General features: G+C 36.4%; 1 protein-coding gene across 6 annotated transcripts in view; it reads left to right on the forward strand.

The window, feature by feature from the left end:
• Positions 1-1,024: 1,024 nt before the first annotated feature.
• Positions 1,025-20,387, forward strand: part of NDEL1 (nudE neurodevelopment protein 1 like 1) — a 78,386-nt gene continuing 59,023 nt past the window's right edge. For all 6 annotated transcript variants that reach the window (XM_023529940.1, XM_023529939.1, XM_023529938.1 and 3 more), the window contains exons 1-7: positions 1,025-1,203; positions 8,689-8,786; positions 10,086-10,239; positions 11,119-11,267; positions 13,182-13,318; positions 15,685-15,858; positions 19,340-19,431. In XM_023529940.1, coding sequence (XP_023385708.1) covers positions 1,027-1,203; positions 8,689-8,786; positions 10,086-10,239; positions 11,119-11,267; positions 13,182-13,318; positions 15,685-15,858; positions 19,340-19,431 — 981 coding nt within the window. In that variant the 5' untranslated portion in view covers positions 1,025-1,026. The remainder of the gene's footprint in view (positions 1,204-8,688; positions 8,787-10,085; positions 10,240-11,118; positions 11,268-13,181; positions 13,319-15,684; positions 15,859-19,339; positions 19,432-20,387) is intronic.

Below are 20,387 nucleotides of genomic sequence, written 5' to 3' on the forward strand. Positions count from 1 at the left end.
ATGAACTACTATTATTATCATGATCTTTGCAACCCTATATCCTTCGGAGTCTAGCTCAAGGTGTCATCCTTCCCACAAACCCCATTAATCACTTCTCTGATTTTCATTGATTTGGATACCTCTCACAATCCACCTTGCATTGTTCCTGTTTATGACCATGCCCTCAAAAATATAACTGGACCTTCCAGCTTCACTTTGCTCTCACCTTGAGGTCTGTCTTCATTAGTGTCTAAAAAACCTACAAATCCAATCCCAAGGGCACTGACATCAGAATTACATTGCAGTTGTCCATCCCCATTTCTCCCCTTTGTGAGACAGACTCCCTGCACCCACCTGCCCCTTCTCTCTTCAAGTCCCCTAGGGGGACTATGTACAGTATATAAAATGGATTCAATTCCTTGGGGGGTCCCAGGATGAACACATAGACACATTTAAGTAATACATACTTAGATATATAAAATATATGTTGATATATTTGTATTCCCTTGGTTCCCTCGGCGAATGCATTCATTCAACAAATATTTGAGTGCCCATTTTGTGTCTTGACCAAGCCATATTGGGATAAGAAAAGAATAAGACGTTCTAGCTCTCAAGGAACTTACATTCTATTGAGGCACACGGAAGAAATATAAAATTTCAGCTATAAGAAGTACCCTAAACACAACACGTGAGAGAGTGATGAGAGGTACTAGAATACCCCTGGTATTCTATTGGGTGGTAGGGGGCGGACTCGGAGGTGAAATTCGAGCCGAAATTTATTTTATAACAGGAACACTGAAACATACACTTGAAGGATCTTGACAGCTGAAAAACGAGGAGGCAGGGTTCTCATCCACTGGGGCGCCACCTTCCCGAAGGGCAGCGCTTTTGGAGGAAGCGGGAAGGCCGAACGCTCTCACCTCGCGCACCGGGAGCGCCTGCGCAGAGGCCGCCGCCGCCCCCTGTGACGCCATTCTCCCCACGCCCCCGCCGGGGCCGCCCGCACTCTCGCGCGCATGCTCGAGCCCCGCCCCTGCGCGTCACAGAATGGCCTCGGACATCCAGGCGGACCCTGACGTGTTGGGGAGGAGCTGGGCACTGAGGTACGCGGAGTGGAGCTCAGGGCCGCGGAGCGGAGCTGAGCGGCTGGGCGGGCCTGGCCAGGCCAGCAGAGCGGAGACGTCGGTCGGGTGGCGGCGAACATGCGCTTTTGACACATTGGAGGTGAGCCTGCGGTTCGTGGCCTCTCCCAAGGGTGCTGGGCCGGGCCAGCGGCGCCGAGGCCTGTCCCTGGGGAGCCGGCCGGGCCCCGGGGCTGCCTGAGGCCCCTCTGGGCTGGGCTGCGGCTGGGTTCTGGGGCGGCCAGTCCGGGGGCAACTGTTCCAACCGCTCTAACTGTTCCCTGGTCCGAGGTGTGGTCCACCAGGGGCCTCTGCAAGAGAGCGAGCCCGGCGACCTCCGGAGGATGTGCCCAAGTCCGGGCGTGGGGTAAGGGGTGGCGTGGACCAAGGCCGGTACGTGGCACCGTGGGCCGGGGCGCTGGTGGCGCACGGAGTGTCTCAGTTTGAGGTGGCAGCGGCGCGCCCAACCTACCCCGCCCGCCGTCCCTTCCCCCTTAAATCTCTTTAGCTTGGTGGGTTGTTTGCAGCCAGGTTGAATTTGAGCTCTTTGCTTCTTTCCCGCTGGGGGCGAGAGCGGAAGCAGCCCACGTTGGGTTCTGATGGCATTCCCGTGACTCTCCGCACCAAACTACTAATCACCCCTCTGGAGTTAAGAGAAATGTCACCAAACGTGTTTGGGTTGCTTGTGTAGCCTCTTTTTTGATGGTAAGCGAGGAAGTAACCCTTTAAGTTTTGCAAAAGAAAGTGAGTTCTTTCACTACCGATAATTACATTCCATTTCTGTAGCGCTTTCACACATTTCAGAACACTGTTGCTCTCTCTTTTGAATCTCATCACCCAGTGGATGTACCTGATTCTGTTGTTGCCTTTTGACAGATGCAGAAATTGAGCCCGGGTGGGGTGGGAAGTATCAAGTGATTTATACTGTGGATTCTACCAACTGGTGAGTTGGGTTCGCTTGGTTCAGAATTTACGTCTGTAGGCTCGGAGTTAGGGTTTCTTTTTGTGGGACTTTTATGCCCTTCTCAGCTGGAAAACAAAGCAGAAAATTTGACTTGCCAAAAATATCCCAGAAGCTAGTAGAAGACTTATTCAAATATTTTAGAGCAGATTTATCTAATATAAGAACTGCTACTCAGTTATATGAAAAATCCTACTCTGAAACTCGCTCACAAGTTGCTGCCTAATTATCTTGTTTGATAAATTGTGTTGTTCTTAATCTACTTAGGAAATCATGAAGTTGGTAGTGTAAAATGTAGCATTAAGTCATGTATTGAAGAGAAGTAAAAGAACTGATATCCCTTCTGAAATTTTATTAAAATTAATTATTTAAAATTGGAAGTCATAAGGAATAGAGAAAACTTTTGGCTAGCCATGGTTAGAGGTTGACCTGGAAAAAGTTGCTAAATCTTATGAAGCTGTTCTCTTTTAGTTTCGTTTTGACTCTTAAATAAATTGAAGTTGAGTAAAGAATACTTAAACTACGTAGAAACCAGTAAAAACTTAGATCTTGCTTTCATGACATCTACAAAATTTTTATTCTCATTTTAAACCACACTGGGATAAATTTAATTACTTAAAGTTAAAACTTAATATTACTTTTGATATCAAAAGTTTCTGGACATTTCATAAGGTAGTAAAAAGAATTTGATAGGATCAAAAGGCAGATCATAATTGTGATTGACTTTGAAAAGTTAAAAATTCTGTAAATGTCTACCAAGAATTTTGATACAAAGAAGGGCATGTAATTACCTACAGTGAGGTCCAAAAGAACTTCCAGACTCTAGTGCTGTTCTACAATTATTAACAAGACAATATATAAAATGGATTTTCTTACAAAGAGTAGTTTCTTTGTAAATAAAACATTTTGGATTTTTGGACAGGTTGTTTTATACCCAAATTAGTTGATTTGGCAGTTGCTGGATATCTGAAGATCATACAGTATGATAGTGCCCCATGTAAAAGTTGTCATACTTTTGCGATTCACGTTCCATCCATATGAGCCATAGTATAGAAGGAAGATTTGGATATTGGAATACATAATTATCTTCCTTTATTTCAGCTTCAGAAGATTGTAGATATATCATTAAAGCATCTTTTTTTTTTTCAGCAGTATAGTTTTCTATGTTGGCTAACTTTCTATAGCCTTATATCTCTGGTTACATAGTTTCAGATAACACAGTAAACACATCCTCCCACTGTAATTTGAAGCAAACTGAACAGACTGTCTTTGCAGTCTGAAAAGACCCCTGAAAAGGGTTTTTGAATATCTGCAGTGGTAGCAATTTTTAGCATTTGTAAAAATTCAGTTTTTGGAAAGGGTACGTCTGATGAATAAAATTGGAATGATAAACCTGGATAATATCAATTAGAAAGCAGTAACAATGAGGTGGGACCACAGAGAATTTTTTTGTTTAGTTTTTAATATGGCTCTTCAAGGCTATTCCAAAAAAGGTTTTCTCAATGTTATCAGTAATATTGATATCACCGGTAAATGCATATAGCTTCCGGAAGTAATTAATTAATTTGAAGGGATCATTTTTATGATATAAATTCTGGAGCACATTTATCTTGTGGCATACTTCAAAGGTCTACTGCTGACTACCAGTTTTTTATAATTTAATGAAATTTATGTTGCATTTACTATGTGTCAGGCAGTATATTAAGTAATTTACAGATATTAACTCACTGAATCTTCGTAACAACACCCTTTTTATTATTATCCTCATTTTATAGGTAAGGAAATGGGGCATTGAGTGGTTAAGTAAGATGCCCAAGGTCAACTAGTGAGTAGAGGAGTCTAATACAAACCCAGGCAGTTTGGCTCCAGAGTCGAGGCTCTTGCCTACTATGTTGTGCTTCTCCTACCACTTGTTTGCTGGTTAAATGTTTTTAATTGGCTTATTCTGGCAAAGATGATAGTCATTCTGGTAAAAGTTTTCTGGCATAGATTATAATACTGTTTGAGAAGCCAGTAAACAGGTTGTAAAAGTAGCCTGTTAGAAAAATTGTAGTCAACATTCAGTTCACATAAGATTCAGCAAGAAAATAGAGGTGTGTTTGGGGAAAAAAAAAAAAACACTTTAAAATCATTTTGCTAGAATTATTTGACACTGAACTAAGTAGTTGGATAAGAAAGAGGATACAAAAAATAGAACTAGATTCTCAAGAAGTTTCACATGAAGAGCTATTTAAAACCCGAGTCACCAGGGGACACTGATGGAAAAGTTGGTGGTTGTATTAAGAGTATGGCCCTATTCAAGGATCAAAAATCAGGGACATATGGATACTTTTATCGTACACTCAGAGGTGTAAATAGTGAGATTCCTCAGGGAACCCTACTTAGCTAAGTGCTTCTCAAAGTTAATAACTACTAGTAGGTCCTCTGATACTATACGAATGGGTCGATAACAACAAAAAAGAGCCTCACACAGAAAAGTTTCAATTGGACATGTGAATGACAACATTTATAGATAAAAACAACCCTAACCCTATTTGTAGAAGGATTGGCTCCACATTCAAATATATTCGAATAAATGTTAGATGCCAAGACAGGCATCTAATAGTCATTATGGCCTTCCATAAGGACATTGGCCCATGGACCACACAATCACCAATATCATCAAGTGCTGCATAGTAACAGAATGGGTACTGAACACTTAAAAGGAAAAATTCCCTACCCATGAATAAAATGTCGAAATACTGAAGTAGCACCACTCAGCTCTAAAAAGGTATATGTGTAAACTAGAGCAGGCCCAAAGCATGACAAAAATGTTTAAGGAACTGAGATGGCTGCCAAATGAATATGAGCTAAGAAGATAAATACTCATTTTGAGAAGACCAAGACTGAGTGGTATTATCATCAAAGTCTACAAAATTAGAAAGGGCATAAAAAAAATACAAACTTGTTCACCAAATTCTAGAACCTTACAAGGGAGCAACATGTGATATTCATGGTGAATTAAGACCAAAAATAGGACATTCATCGATGGCTATAAAATTAGGGAACTTATCTCAGTTGCATACAATAATTTAAAAATCAGTAAATTAAAAAAATTTGACTTGGAATCTTTAATTTTAAAAATGTTTTATATAAGAGTTGGGACTTCCTTATATTACATTTTGATTTCTCTGGAGTTTCCACTGATTTTTAGTGAAAGCACAGGAGTGATGTGCTTTCACTACAGCCTCAGATTTATCCAGTTTCCAAGTCATGCTATCGATTATATGCGATTCCTCATTTTTCCTGGAGCCATCCATCTGGCTTACTCTGCCCGATGAACTAGGCTTCATCATGGGACCTCTCTTCTTTGCAATCCCACATTGCAGCTACTATTTCCTGCACCCTGTGTTGTACAGGTCTTGTTTTTCTCTCTTCTTTAGTAATTGTCACAGGAAACATGTAGGAGGTAACCCTCATGAGTTCTTGTATGAGAAAAAAAAGTTCTCTCATTTCCTGAATTATCTGTTTCCTCTCAGTTTAGTAGGTCTTAGGATTTTCTTATGCTACTGAGTTTTCTTATTTGTCTAATGGTACTTGGTTGTCTACTCATATTTAAGACTGAGGGGCTGGACAGTGATTATTTTAGATGGTAAGTGTGCAGTAATATCGCCAAGGCTCTCCCCAATAAGTCCCATCAGCTCTCTTTTCTTTGATGTGGAGCCATACTAAGCTTTATAAGTGATTAAATATGGCTTGGCATGCATCAGACTGATAATTTTGTCTAGCCGAGAATGATAGGTTTTGTAATCCTGATTTACAAAACCAGGTGCATTGCAAGGTAGAAATAAACTACTCACAAATCTTTTGCTTACTTCATTCCTGAAATAGGAATTTAGATATTAATAAAGGAAAGCAGAACTTTGAAAATAAAGAGGGAATAATGAAAGATTATAAGTCAGTTAAAATATTTGTTGAATTTGTACTGTGTTCTATGTTTCTGGTGATTCAGAAGGGATTTATAAATAAGGTCCTGCCCTTAAGGAACTAGCAGGAGAGACTTATCCTTTTATTTTTCTTTGTGTTTCTTGTTTAGGTGAAATAGCAGCAAGACTTTGCATCTGGTGTCATTCCAATCTTCGTAACATTTTGCAAAACCATAATTTACTGGACTGTGTATCAGAAACTGAATATTTGAGCTGTACATTGATATATGATTGCCAGTGTTTAAATGGCAAATGCATCTATCCAAATTTGAGGACTAGTGCCTATAGCTTCTTTTGGGCTGGATTCATAGGTTTCAAATGTAATTAGTAATTTTTGGGGCATTTTGGGGAAAGACCTTATATAGAGCATTCGGAGGACCCTGTGATTCTTGCCTGACCCCCAGATACTTCTCTGATGTCCTGTAATTATATCTTCATCTGGGCTGTGAATATGAAATATGTCCCTCCCCTCAAAGATACTTAGGCAATAACTCTCAGGAGTTATCATACCATATAGTGATGCTTTTAAGTGCTTGGATATTCTTTTGAAATGCAAATAGCTCACTACTGGATTACCCTCATCCTCATTCACACCTTACTACAAATTAACTCACAGTTAAAAATAAGATTCTTCCTGCATCTGGGAAAATGGAGTTGAAGTTGAGAACCTTGGTGAAGGAATAGGATTATAAAATAAATCAGTATTATTTACTAATCAGAAACAAGTCTAGTCCAAACTTAAAGAAACATGTCTAGTCCATAGGTCTAGATGAAAAATGAGACTTTAAGAGATTAAGCATATTGCTTGAGAATATAATGGCAGAATTGGAACCCTAGGACCCAGTTTCTACAACACTGCAACTTTGTGGAGGTTTATGTTTTAATGTACTGTCACGCTATGCATTCTCTCCCAGAATAGAATAATATAGACAAAAATGTGCCAGTGTAGGAGTAATCAGATTAGAGGAGGTGCATTTGGTGCACTGAATATTTATCTAGTACTTAACAGTGTCTGATACATAGTAGGTGCTCAGTAAACACTTGTAAGCATTCTGTACTTTCTTTGAGCATGATGTTATACTTGGTGCCATGAAGGCATGCAAAGTATGTCAAGGATCCATCTCTTTTTCGAAGAAGTCTTAGGCTGAATGGTAATAATTGGAAGATTAACAGGTTGCAAAAGTAATAATAGATGGTATGTATGGTCAGGAGAGACTTGACTAAAACAGAAGAAATTGCAGTAGGCCGCAAAGGAATTAAACTAAGTGTATACAGTTACATGTTAATTTTATTCAACTAGAAACCACTCTTGTGTCTCTTTGGTATACTCACCCTGAAATTGGAATTCTGTATTTATTCTTGTCTGTGACATTTTGCTAAACCTTCATAAGTGTATTGTGCTAGAGGAACTCCAAGCTTTCTACAACTCCCAAGTTTTTAAATTTACTTTTATAGCTGGTCTTGGATTCTTGCTGCCTGGTATGGATTCGGTTGAATCAATTTTGGTTTAATTTAGTAAATTTTGTTGAGTATCTTCTATCATGTAAGCATCGTGCTGGGATAGAAATAAGTAAGAATAGTACAGAGCCTAATAGGGGACATAGAGGTGTAAGCCATATGCATTACTATGGGGTAAGTATATTCATGAAAGCATGCGTAGGGTATAGAGGTTGCAAAGAGTACAGAAGTTTTAGTGTTATTTGATGAGGGCAGGAAAGGCTTTCTGGAAAAGATGACAGCTAGGTTTTAAAGGATGAATGGGAGCTATCCAAATGCACAAGGAAGAGTGAACCATTCCAGGTAGAGAAAACGTCTAGACCTGAAACAGAATGGTGTGTTAGGACAATTTTGAATAGTATTGCTGGATTATAAAGTGGAATGCTTGGGGAGGAGCTTGTAGGAGTTAACAGAACTTTGTAGGAGTCTAACAGAACTTCGTAGGAGTTTAACAGAACTTTGTTTCGTAAGATTAGGCATGATTTTAGAGTGAGCTCAATGTCTTTGGTATTTCATCTGGCCAGTCAATTGGGAGCTTTAGGTAGTCAGTTCAAATGCAAAGTTAATTAGATATTTTTTCCCTTTCTCTGAACACCTTGGGAGAAGAACCAAGGTGAAAGAATATTGAAGGATTAGTGGATTTAATGGAGGAAACTTTGGACTTAACAGATAACTAACAGGAAGTTTTTAGAATTATTGGGAATGTGGTACCTGACCTCCTAGTAGGATCATCTGGTGTAAAATGTTTCAAGCAGGTATTTTGAAGCAAGTGTACAACAAACAGAGAAGGGCGTGTAGCATCAGCTCTGACAATAAGCTCGTTTCTGTCACCTAATTCCTAGAAGATCAGTCAGCTGTAAACAAACTGCTGGAGCTGTGTGCAGGATGATTCTGTGGGGCCAATTCACCAGAACCCAGTGCTGTGACCAAGAGTGCTTTATACCAAAGGACTATGTTGATCTTTTCTCCTATCGTGACCTCATCCACAATATTGCTGGTCCCCAGTAGTGGGGCAGTGAAGTGATTTATGAGCCTGAGTTACAACAAGAGTTAACCACTCTTAGAATTGTTCATGTTTAATTCCCTCCAAAATGCGGCAGATTTGGTGTTATACATAGGTTCCCATGTTCTCTATTAATTTATAAACTTTTCTAATATTTCATAGGCTTTTTTGATCATGGATGGTGAAGATATACCAGATTTTTCAAGTTTAAAGGAGGAAACTGCTTATTGGAAGGAACTTTCCTTAAAGTATAAACAAAGGTAATGTTGAAAAGTGTCCTAAAAATCAGGGAGGGCATTTGGAATACACCATCTCTAATATGTACATTTTTTTAGACATAAAGCTAAAATTAGAGTTTCAAATTTAGGATTGGGATTCTAGAAATAGTCATAACATTGCTTATATTTAAATAGTACAAAAATGCCATAAATCCTTATATTACTCAAATTATTAAAATGATAAGAAAGCTTAGTGTCATTTGTGATTTCTTCTGGTAGTTTACTTCCTTTTATGCTTATTATTCTACTTGGCCATCTTTGGCCTGCTGCATATGCACTGATTCTGCTTCGTCATTTCCGTCTTTTGGAGATTCTGATGATATCTAGGGCTCCAAATAGCAGAGCAGGCAAGCATCATCAGTGTCTAGAGCCAGGAAAACTTGGAAGGAGAAAAGCTTCGGGGGTATGGAGCATTTTAGAAAATCCCAACTATTTTAATTAGTTGGGAGAACTCTTAGATAATACCCTTTTGAGTACCAAAACTTGTCTTAAATTTCTTTTTTAGAATCTTTCTAAAATACATATACATTTTCCTACTTTGGTTAACAGAGCTTACTAAGCCTTATCAGACATTTTATTGCTATTTCTTTGTTATTGTTGAAGCCAGTTATTATGCCAGTGGATATAAAAGGTGTGTGTCTGTGGCAGAGGTTCTTAATCTTTTTTTTTGCCATAGACACCTTAATAGGCTGGGGAAGCCTATAGACCCCTTCTCAGAATAATGTTTTTATTTATTTTATTTATTATTAAAATTATTGGGGTGACTGGTTAATAAAATCAAATAGGTTTCAAGTATACAATTCAGTAATACATCATATATATATTGCATTGTGTTCAGCATACAAAGTTAAATTTCCTTCTGTTAGCAAATATTTGACCCCCTTTACCCCTATCTACCTCCTCCCTCCCCCAGAATAATGTTTTTTAGATGCATAAAATTAAATAATAGAATTATAAAGGAAACCAGTTATATTGGAAAACACTTTTCTAAATAATGAACTAATTTGTGGTATAGTAACATGTGCTTCTTTACTAATATTTTAAATAAGGAAGATCTAGGGGTGAGTATATAAAATGTAAGTCCTTTTGGGGCCTATAATTCATTTTGGTTGAGCCCTGAATATTGAGTAAGAGATGCAAAACAGATTGTTTTTATTGTTTAGTATATGTTATTAATAGCATAGCATTCAGGCAAAATTATTGAATTGATATATAATCATCTTCAAGATGTTCTTTATGGTTCCAACTACAACTCACCTTTCCCACTTTGTTTCTGATTAGCTTCCAGGAAGCTCGGGATGAGCTAGTTGAATTCCAGGAAGGAAGCAGAGAATTAGAAGCAGAGTTGGAGGCACAGTTAGTCCAGGCTGAACAAAGAAATAGAGACTTGCAAGCTGATAACCAAAGACTGAAATATGAAGTGGAAGCACTAAAGGTAATTGTGGCAGTAGAAGCTGGTGTCTAATGTACTAGGTGGCATTAAATGAGAAATATAGTTTTTTCAAGGGGAGCTTAAGAGCAGCTGGCAACAAAAAAATAAAAAAGAGGCTTAAAGTGAGTTTTGGACCTAAACTGTTTTCATTGACATAACCATGGGAAAGGTGGTTTAGAGTTTAGGAGTTCACTTAGAATCTCTGTAGCCCGTTTTTTTAGCTATAATATTCCTAGTTTATACAATTATATTGTAGTTCCTATAGTTTTCAAAAGCTGCCTGATTATTTGTTTTGACAGATTGCTTCATTCTGTGGCACTTTAAAATTATAATGTATGAAATACATTTATTTCATTATTGTTCATAGTCCTTTTAATTTGGAGTTAGTTTGGATTTAAAAATTCCCTTCTAAAAAGGAATTTTTAGGAGTAAAATTCCTTTACCATTTGACTAAGGCTTGGGGAGTTCCTGTGTCTGGGGAGAAGGTGGGTTTGGAGAAGGAGTGATCAAGTCAGGAGTAGGGAATTTGAACTCAGTCTACTTTGTGCTTACCCTGGCTTTATTCAGCCTGAGGACCCAGAGGTTCCCTCACCATGTTTGGGGTTTTTGAGGCAATGGTTTCATTATTTCACTTCTTCTCAGAGAAATTATTATTAGATTTCTTTCTGAGGGGAGAATGATTGACTAAATTTTATATGAGTTAAGGCCCTTGGAATGGATGTGTCATTGTTTTTAAATATTGTAAAAAGAAGGGGTGCCATCAACTCAGATTGCGGGTGAATTCCTTGGATTTTTCCTCCTCATTAACTTAGGATGCATCTTTTATTAAAGAAAACTGTACATTAATGACACATATTTTTCTTCCTATGCCCACATCTTCAGGAGAAACTAGAACATCAGTATGCACAGAGCTACAAGCAGGTCTCAGTATTAGAAGATGATTTAAGTCAGACTCGGGCCATTAAGGAGCAGTTGCATAAGTATGTGAGAGAGCTGGAGCAGGCCAATGACGACCTAGAGCGAGCAAAAAGGTAAATGAATGATGTGCATTTTGTTAGAATAACCAAAGTTGGTAATCAGTGATGAATATAAATTTATGTCTTTAGGTTCAACTTATCACCTAGATCTTAGTCCTAGAACACTTTTGGTATTTCGTGTCGCCTGTAGCTCATTACATTGAAACAAACCAAATACATTTATATCCACAATGATGCCCTTCCAAGCTTTTCTTTCCATTCTTCTTTTTCCATTCTTCTTTCTTGTACCATTGTTGGTCCTGTTGGTTTTTCATTAAAACATGTCTCATTCCTTCCTATCTTTCTCTCTGTGTTCTTAGTACCACCACACTTTTTGTACGTCCTCACATCTTACACCTGAATTCCGTAGTTATTTCCTAGCTGATCTGTCTTTAAATTTTTACTACTTTTTATTCTCTTCTGTTTTCTTTTTCTTTTTTAAATTAAATTAATTGGGTGACATTGGTTAATGAGATTATATAAGTTTCAAGTGTACCATTCTTTAATACGTCATTTGTATATTCTATTGTGTGCTTACCACCCAAAGTCTTCTTTCTGCTCCATCCCTACTTCCCCTCTAGTAACCTTCATGCTATTGTCTGTTTATTCTCTTCTGTTTTAATACTGACCAATGAATTTTCTCAAAATATTGCTTTCATTACAGTTTTGCTGAACAACTTGTAGTGGCTTGCTATTACTGTTGCCAAGCTTTCATATATCTGTAATTAGTTGTTTTTAATCATTCTCAACTTAATTCCTGTTACTTTACTGTCTGATATTTCTTTCCTTAATATTTGAGTGACTCTTAAATGCCTGACATGATGCTAGAGTTGAGGATACAAAGATAAACTAGTTACTACTGCCCTTGGGTGTTACAGGTATGGATACTCCATATGATAAATACTCCAGTAAAGAGTGTACCAGCTGCCTCAGGGCATAGAGAAGGGAGCAGCTAAAGTACCCTGGGGGAGTTGGGGAAGGTGAGTCTGCAAGGATAAATAGGTTAACCAGGTGAAAAGAGAGATGCAAAGGCAGAGAGGCAGGAAATTGCATGAGGTGTTAATATTTCACTTTGATAATAGTGTATAGAGATAGTATGGCTGCACAAGATGAGACTAGAAGTTGGTTGGGGCCAGTTTGTGAAGAACCTTGTGTACAATGTTTGAAAGTCATTCTATAGACAGTGGGAGGGGGCTCTGAGAATTTTTTAAACAAAGGGGTAATACCAGATTGTGATTTAAGAAGACAATACTGGGGAATTGGAATAGAGAGGAGGAGATGTGTATACAACTTAGGAGTAATCCATATGATAGATGAAGAATTACTCCAGGCGCAGAAGGTTGGAGGAGAGGAAATGCAATTCAGAGGTATTTTGACAGTTGACAGGACTTGATAAAATTGGGCATGGCATATTTCTGTCTTGAGGTTAGGGAATTTTTTGTAGTAGATAGCACATAGCGGATATGGGGGCACATAGTAGGTACCTGTTAATGTTTGCAGGAAGAAGAAAAGGGTTGGTAGGAAGAAAGCAAATGGAGTGGGACCTGGGACTTCGTGTTTTAAACACATTCTTAGTTAATTTTTACATACTCTAAAACTTGAAAAGTTTTCATCCTGAAAGTGTGTCAACTTGATTGTATTGTGTTTAAAATCCAGTGGGGAGATATAAATTGTATAGTAAGTGGCCTTTCTTTAAGGAACTTTAAGGACTTTAGATGGGAATTTAAGAGAAAGGAGTATATTTAATGGCCCCAAATGATAGTAGAGACATTAAATGCCACCAAATGTCAGAGGGGGTGAGATCATTCTCTTTCAACTGGGCCAGTTTTTTTAGGTCAGTAAATGGCATGAGATAAACTGACAGTTTCTTTTTGTATTAGATATTTGCTTGTTATTTATTTAATTCATGGATTCTAATTTTTTTTCTAGGGCAACAATAGTTTCACTGGAAGACTTTGAACAAAGGCTAAATCAGGCCATTGAAAGAAATGCATTTTTAGAAAGTGAACTTGATGAAAAGGAATCTTTGTTGGTCTCTGTACAAAGATTAAAGGATGAAGCAAGAGGTAAAATTTATAACTTAAACCTTATTGTTCCTAAGCCAGAGTTCTAAGCTAGCTTCAGGATTAACTTTTTAAAGCTATACATTTATATACTTTTGTCAGATACTGTACTAAGTACTTTTAATCTGTCAACTTACTTAATACCTACCTTATCAGCTCTAGTAGGTACGTATTATTACCCCCATTTTATAGGTCAGAGAACTGAGATGCAGAGAGTTTGCATTTTGTTCAGAGTCTCTTATAACATGTCAGTTGGGATTCAAACCCTGGTCTGCTTTCTAAAGCCTTAACCATTACCGCTGTGCTTATACTGCTTGGTTAGTTGGGGTTTTTCCTTTTTGTTTCTACCTAAATAATTTTGTGTTATGTACATAATAATATTACGTATGTGCACATGTTATACATATAGCGAATATATACTTTCCTTTAAAATTCTCTTTCCCTCCCTCTTTTTTTATTTATGCATGGTAGAATGCAAAGTATTGCAAAGAAGAAAATAAAAATCATTGCCAATCTGTTTATTTTGAGAGAACCCACTGACGGTTTGGTGTGTTTCTTTTCAGTCTTTCCTATGAGTGTATATAAACATATCTATATACTTTTTTCCTTTATATAATTGGGACTACACTATATACATATATATTTTCTATTCTTTCTTTTTTCACTTCTTAATATAGTGATATAATCCATGCCAATAAAAGATTTTTTAAAACAGGTTTTGAAAACTGTTGTGTAATATTCTACTATAATTGTTTTATTTGGTGAGTGCTTTATTATTTGTGGTTAATTTTTTTGCTATAAATCTTGAATAGGATCCTTGTACTTAATATTTATAAATATCTTTGATAATTTCTTTAGAATAGGTTCTTAGAAGTGACATACGATATAAATGTCTTTAATGGTCATAAAAGACACTGCTAAATTACTTTATAGGTAAATCATAACCTTTATACTCTCTGTGGCAGTGATTGAGGGTGTCCTTCTCCCACTGTTAACTAGCATTGTGAATAATAAAAATAGATTTAAAAATTACTTAAAAATTCATTTGGAAGTTGAAAATTGGTATCTCATTGTTTTTAAATTTGTAGTTCTTTGATTACTAGTGAAACTTCGTGTCCTGTGTTTAAAATTTATTTTTTCATGCCTTTTCTTTTTTTTGAAGAACTTCAGCTGAAGAACTTTTCATAATTTATGTAATGTATAAAATCTTAACACTGTACCTTATTTATTTATTTACAAATGTGGTCTAAAACATAACATAAAGTTTACCATCTTAACCGTTTTTAAGTGTATAGTTCAGTAGTATTAATTATATTCACATTATTGTGTAGCAGATCTCTAGAATTTTTTTATCTTGCAAAATTGAAAGTATACCCATTGAACAACCCCCTATTTCCTCCTTCTCCCAGCCCTGACAACCACAGTTCTACTATTTATTGCTCTGAGTGTGACTACCTTAGATTCCTCATATAAATGAAGTCATATAATATTTGTCTTTTTGTGACTGGCTTATTTCACTTAGGTTAATGTCTTCCGGGTTCATCTGTGTTGTAACATGTGACAGAATTTCCATTTTAAGGCTGGATAATATTCCATTGTATGTATATACCACATTTTCTTGATCCATTTATCCGTGTGGACACTGGGTTGCTTCTACTTCTTGGCTATCATGAATAATGCTGCAGTGAATGTGGATGTGCAAATATCCCTTTGAGATCCTGCTTTGAATCCTTTTGGATATGACCCAGAAGTGGGAAAACTTTGTATCTTCTTTTAACATAAGCAAGTGTTCTGTAAGTCAGTTGAATAATTGGAAAGGAAAACATTAATTTTGGGTTGCAAATTCAATTTTGAAAGCAAGAAACAAATTTGCAACTATTCTTACTACTTTCTTTCTAAAACAAAGTATTTTATTGTGACAATTAATAAAAGATATCAACCAGTTTAAAATGATAAAAATGCACTTCATTGATTTTTGCAATAATCCCCATTGCCAATCTGTTTATTTTGAGAAATGAAACTATATCATTGCAAAATGAAAGCAAATAAATTGGTAAGGAATATTTATTTTTGTGTCATATATGTTTACTGTGAATTCTACTTTGGACTGTGCCTTATTTCTATTTGCATATGGGCATAGAAAATTGTTCTCTTTAGGTTATAGCATTTTTTTTTTGGTTATAGCATTTTTAGATTTTGACAGTAGGATTGTCATTTTTACTTCCCTAGAAATAAAAATTGTTAAACAGGAAATTAATTTTTGCAAAATACTAATTTGGGAGGAATATCTTTATGGCGTTTCAGATGTGACTTTGCTTGATGTATTTGCTTCCTCTAGTGAGTATTACTACCTTTGCAACATTTTACAGATTTAAGGCAAGAACTAGCAGTTCGGGAAAGACAACAGGAAGTAACCAGAAAGTCGGCTCCCAGTTCTCCAACTCTAGACTGTGAAAAGATGGATTCTGCTGTCCAAGCATCACTTTCTTTGCCAGCTACTCCTGTTGGTAAAGGAACAGAGAACAGTTTTCCTTCACCAAAAGGTTTGTAACGTCTTTTCTTTTTGAACCTATGGCAGATTATTAACTTAAGAGGGTTAGCTGATGAAGCAGGGTTTGCTAAGTTTTAAGCAATAATTTCAGTGTAAAAGTTGGTTAAATATATAGCACTGTGTGAAGAAGAAATTGTATGAAGAAGGAATTATTTTCCTAGTGCACCCAGATAAAGGAACCAATGAGATAATGGCTACATTTAAGACAAAAGCAGCTTAATATATTGAGATTTTAAAAAGTGAAAAGTTTTTTTTATTATAGTGGTAATATATGTTTATGTAGAAATATTTAAAAACAAAAGAAAAAAGAAAATAAAAACTCTCTGCAGTCTTACCAGTTAAAGTCAACTACTCTTAGCACTGGATTTTTTTTTCTATCATGTATCCTTATTTGTGTTTGTGCCTACCTCCTTGTTACACATAGGTTTTGAGATTGTGTTTAAATATAGTTTTATTTCTTGTTTTTGCCATTTTACATGCCATGAGAGACTAGAAGCCTTTATTATATGGAATGTATAGAGACTTGAGTTACTATTCAGACTTGAATGAGATTGGCTTGGATACACATATCCATTCTATTACACTGCCTCTGTAGTTGCTATTTTCAAAAGTGACAGAGTAACTAATGAGTAGTACATAGAGAATATTTCTCTTGCCGTCAACCAGTGTGTTTTTAAAATCTTGATAAACTGAAAAACCATATAGTAGCCAATAGATGGAACCTTAGAATAGGACCCTGAGGCTCTAAGTTCAGATTTATTTAGTTTTTTCAGCTTGTAGATCACATTTTAGCTACTCTCATTCTCCTATGCTTTTCCTCCCCAAATGGAAGCATTCTTCACACCCCTTTTTAAAATATAGAATTTTATCTTTCATAGTGATATGGGAAAGTTTTCCGTCTGGTCAATTAATGCAGTAAGTTCTCTATATCTGTGCTACCCAATGCAGCCAATATCTGTGCTAGCCATTAGCCATGTGACTACTTAAATTTATTTTTTTTTCTAATTTAATATGCATTAAAATTTAAAAATCAGGTTTTGGTTACATTAGCCACACTTCAAGTGCTCAGTAGCCCTTTGAATAGGAAAAATCCTGTTCTTGCCTTGTTACAAAGTGAAATTAGATAAGGTTTGTGAAAATGTTATGTAGTCATAAGATGTCACTAATTGTACTAGTATGTGTTGAGTATGCTGCTGGGGGAATATAGCAGGTAGTATATAGATTATAGCAGTCATCAGAAGCTCTCATTTTTCAGAGTAGTGCTTCTGTATTTGAGGACCTCAGAATTACATTTGAAAATAAACCCAAGTTTTGCTTTTCTGTTACTAGTTAGAATTATGCAGCTAGGTTCTGAAAATTCTTTATTTTGAGCACTAATCAGAATAGTCAGGAGCTTCAGTCAAGGTAATACCCAGAGGGAGCTGTACATTTCTTTTATAGCTTGTTAGAGTTTTCATGCAAGAACTTGGGAGGGCGGGATGTCGGTAGAACATACGTAAAGCTTACTCTGGCACAGAATTAAGATATGTCAACCCTCAGGCAATAATATTTGTCCAAGTAGACACATTTTTAGACTGTTGACAGCGTTAACGTTCATTAACCTAAAAGTTGCTGTATACCAGATCACTGCAGTTTTCATGACAGGGCGGTTAGCACAGATACAGTGAGAAGCAGGAGGTTAGAGAAATCAGTGGTGAGGATGAAGAGCTGATCTCTATGAAATGGTCTGTCTTTAATTACATTGTGTTGATACAAAGCCTGTTTCCAAAAAGCATTTAATGCAACTTACTGTAAAAGCATGGATTTAATAATACCTAAAGTACAAAATTTGAGGAGAATAGGAAAAATGAGATCCAGAAATCCCTGCCAAGGAAAGTACAGCAGTTTATTTATATCACATTGAGCACCTGTTATATGCCACACATTAATTTACATGCTGGGAATACAGTGCTGAATAAGACAAAGTCCCTACTTTCAATGAGATTACATTTTTGAGGACAAGAACAATAAACAGCAGCAGCAACAATGAAAGCATTTTATGTGCTGATTAGTACTGTCTGGAAAACATAAAAAATAATAACATTTATTGAGTACTTTTGGCATTTGTAAAGTATATTAACTAATTTAAACTTCACAACAACTTTATGAGGTAAATGTTATTATTAGCTCCCTTTTACATGTATCTCAAGGCCACACAGTAAATGGCAGAGATGGATTTGTACCCAGCAGTTTCGCTCAAGAGCTCTTATTATGCTATATTATCTCATTACGCTATATTATCTCAAAAATAAATTGAAGAAATGTGCATGATTGAAAACCTTTGCTGAGGGGCATGGAAGATGTGAATAAATATGCTAAATACCATGAGTCTGAATGGGAAGACTTAATTTTGTTTCAATATCCATTCTTCCCAAATCAATCAATAATTTAAATTTCTAATGAAAATCCTAACAAGATTTTTTTAAGTTGGCCAGTTGATTTTAAATTTAGTCTGAAAGAGTAAATGTACAAGAATAACCAAGAAAAGTTAAATAGGTTAATAACAAGAAGAGGTTTTGCCCTTCAAGATACCAAAAAAGATATTTTAACACTATAAAGCAGAATCTTTCTGGCAGAATGCACTAATAATTTAATGGAACTTGAAATCTATAGGAAATTCAGTATATGGTTTTAGTGCCATTTCAGATGAGGTAAAATCTTTTTCCCTAAATGGTATTTGGACAATTAGATATCCATTTTGGAGGAAAAAATTTAGATATTTGATGAGTTAAATGATTTGAGTGTAAAAAAATTTTAGGAAATCATTAGAAGAAAACATGGGGGACATTTTACAATATTGAAGTGAGGACGCCAAAGCCTTCCTTCCCCAAACACAAAGCTTAAAAGATAACTGTCACACTGAGATATACAACATATATAAGAGAAAGGGTGCATACCTACAAGAGTGCCCTTGCAAATTGATTAAAGGAAAGGCAACCCAGTAGAAAAAAGAGCAGAGGATAAAGAGATGATTTTCAGAAGAAGATATTCAAATGATTAATTATTAAGGAGATTAAAATAAAATGACTATCAAATTGGCAAAAAAATAGAGAAGATAATGTCTAATATTATTGAGGACACCACCATACAATTTGCTGATATCGACAACCTTTTTAGAGAGCATTTTGGCAGTATCTATTAAGGTGAAAAAAATGAGCATATCCTCTGACCTAGCAGTTCTATTTTTAGAAATCTCTTCTTCAGAAAAACTCATCTAGATGTTTTAAAGATATATGTCCTTTTAGCATTATTTGTAATAATAAACAATGTGACCTGAATATCCATCAATTGGAGAATGGTTAAACATATTTATAGTATCCACTTTATCTGTAGTTTGGAATACTGTATTGAGTGTATACTGCTTTGTAATAACAGTGAAACCCAAATGTAAAGGGAATTGCATGTGTAATCACTTGCGTTTTATTTTTCTCTAGCTATACCAAACGGTTTTGGTACCAGTCCACTAACTCCTTCAGCTAGGATATCAGCACTAAATATCGTGGGAGATCTCTTACGGAAAGTAGGGGTAAGCATTCAATTATTTATCATTAGGTGTTTCAGCTTCCAAGGTATTGAATTATTTCTTAATTTGAAGTGAAGGACGAAAAGATGATACCTTTTTGTGGTAAAGGCTATAATAAAGCTGAGAAATAAAAGCATCCAGTGACCAGCTGAGACTGGTCCAGACAAACACCTCCAGGGCTTGGGTTTGCCACTGTCTCTGCAGAAGGTCCTGCATGCTGAGCTCCTAAGTTCCCATTGGGCATTCTTCATGTTCCCTGTGCCTGTATCTAAAACACCATGACTCCTCCATTTTTTCCTAAAATACTTTCTGCTTTATGTTTTACACTGCCCTCTAATCCTGTTCTTGGCTGTTGTCTACCATTGTCCTAGTGATCCCTGAGCTTTTGCTTTGTAGAACTTTAGTACTGGCTCATGGCATGACTTTCTACTCTTAGTCATGCCTGTCTTACTGCTCCTTGGCCATCTCAACTTCAGTGCCATCTCCTTGGCTGTAACCTTGTATTCCAGAACAGTTTGGCTTTCGAAATATTAAACTTGTTTTTCTACTTACTCAGTTTTTTACTCTCTATAATACTTACTCTTTGACCTTATCAAGAGAGTAGTACTTAAACTTTATTAAGGGGTATTTTTAGTGCTCTCTTGCTTTCACTTTGTTTCTACTCGTATCTGTGATCCCAGAGATTGCTTACTCTGTTACTGTTGGTCATGGTCTTTTTGGCGGTGGAGGAGACCTGCAGTCTGGATCAGTCAAGAAATTGGACTTCTCTTTTTCTTCATTTCTAGCATTAGTCAGTTCCCTTTCTTATTTCTCTCAGTGACTGTAGCCTCTCTTTTCAATAATCTACCCCCAAAACTTCCTCACTATCTACTACCCCCTTCACTTATTTTTTTGTGTGTGTGAGATGCTTTCTGAAAAAAGCAGAAATTGTATTGTACTTTATATGTAGTAGAAATAGG

This window comes from Pteropus vampyrus, unplaced genomic scaffold, assembly GCF_000151845.1.
Source record: "Pteropus vampyrus isolate Shadow unplaced genomic scaffold, Pvam_2.0 Scaffold44, whole genome shotgun sequence".
NCBI lineage: Eukaryota > Metazoa > Chordata > Mammalia > Chiroptera > Pteropodidae > Pteropus > Pteropus vampyrus.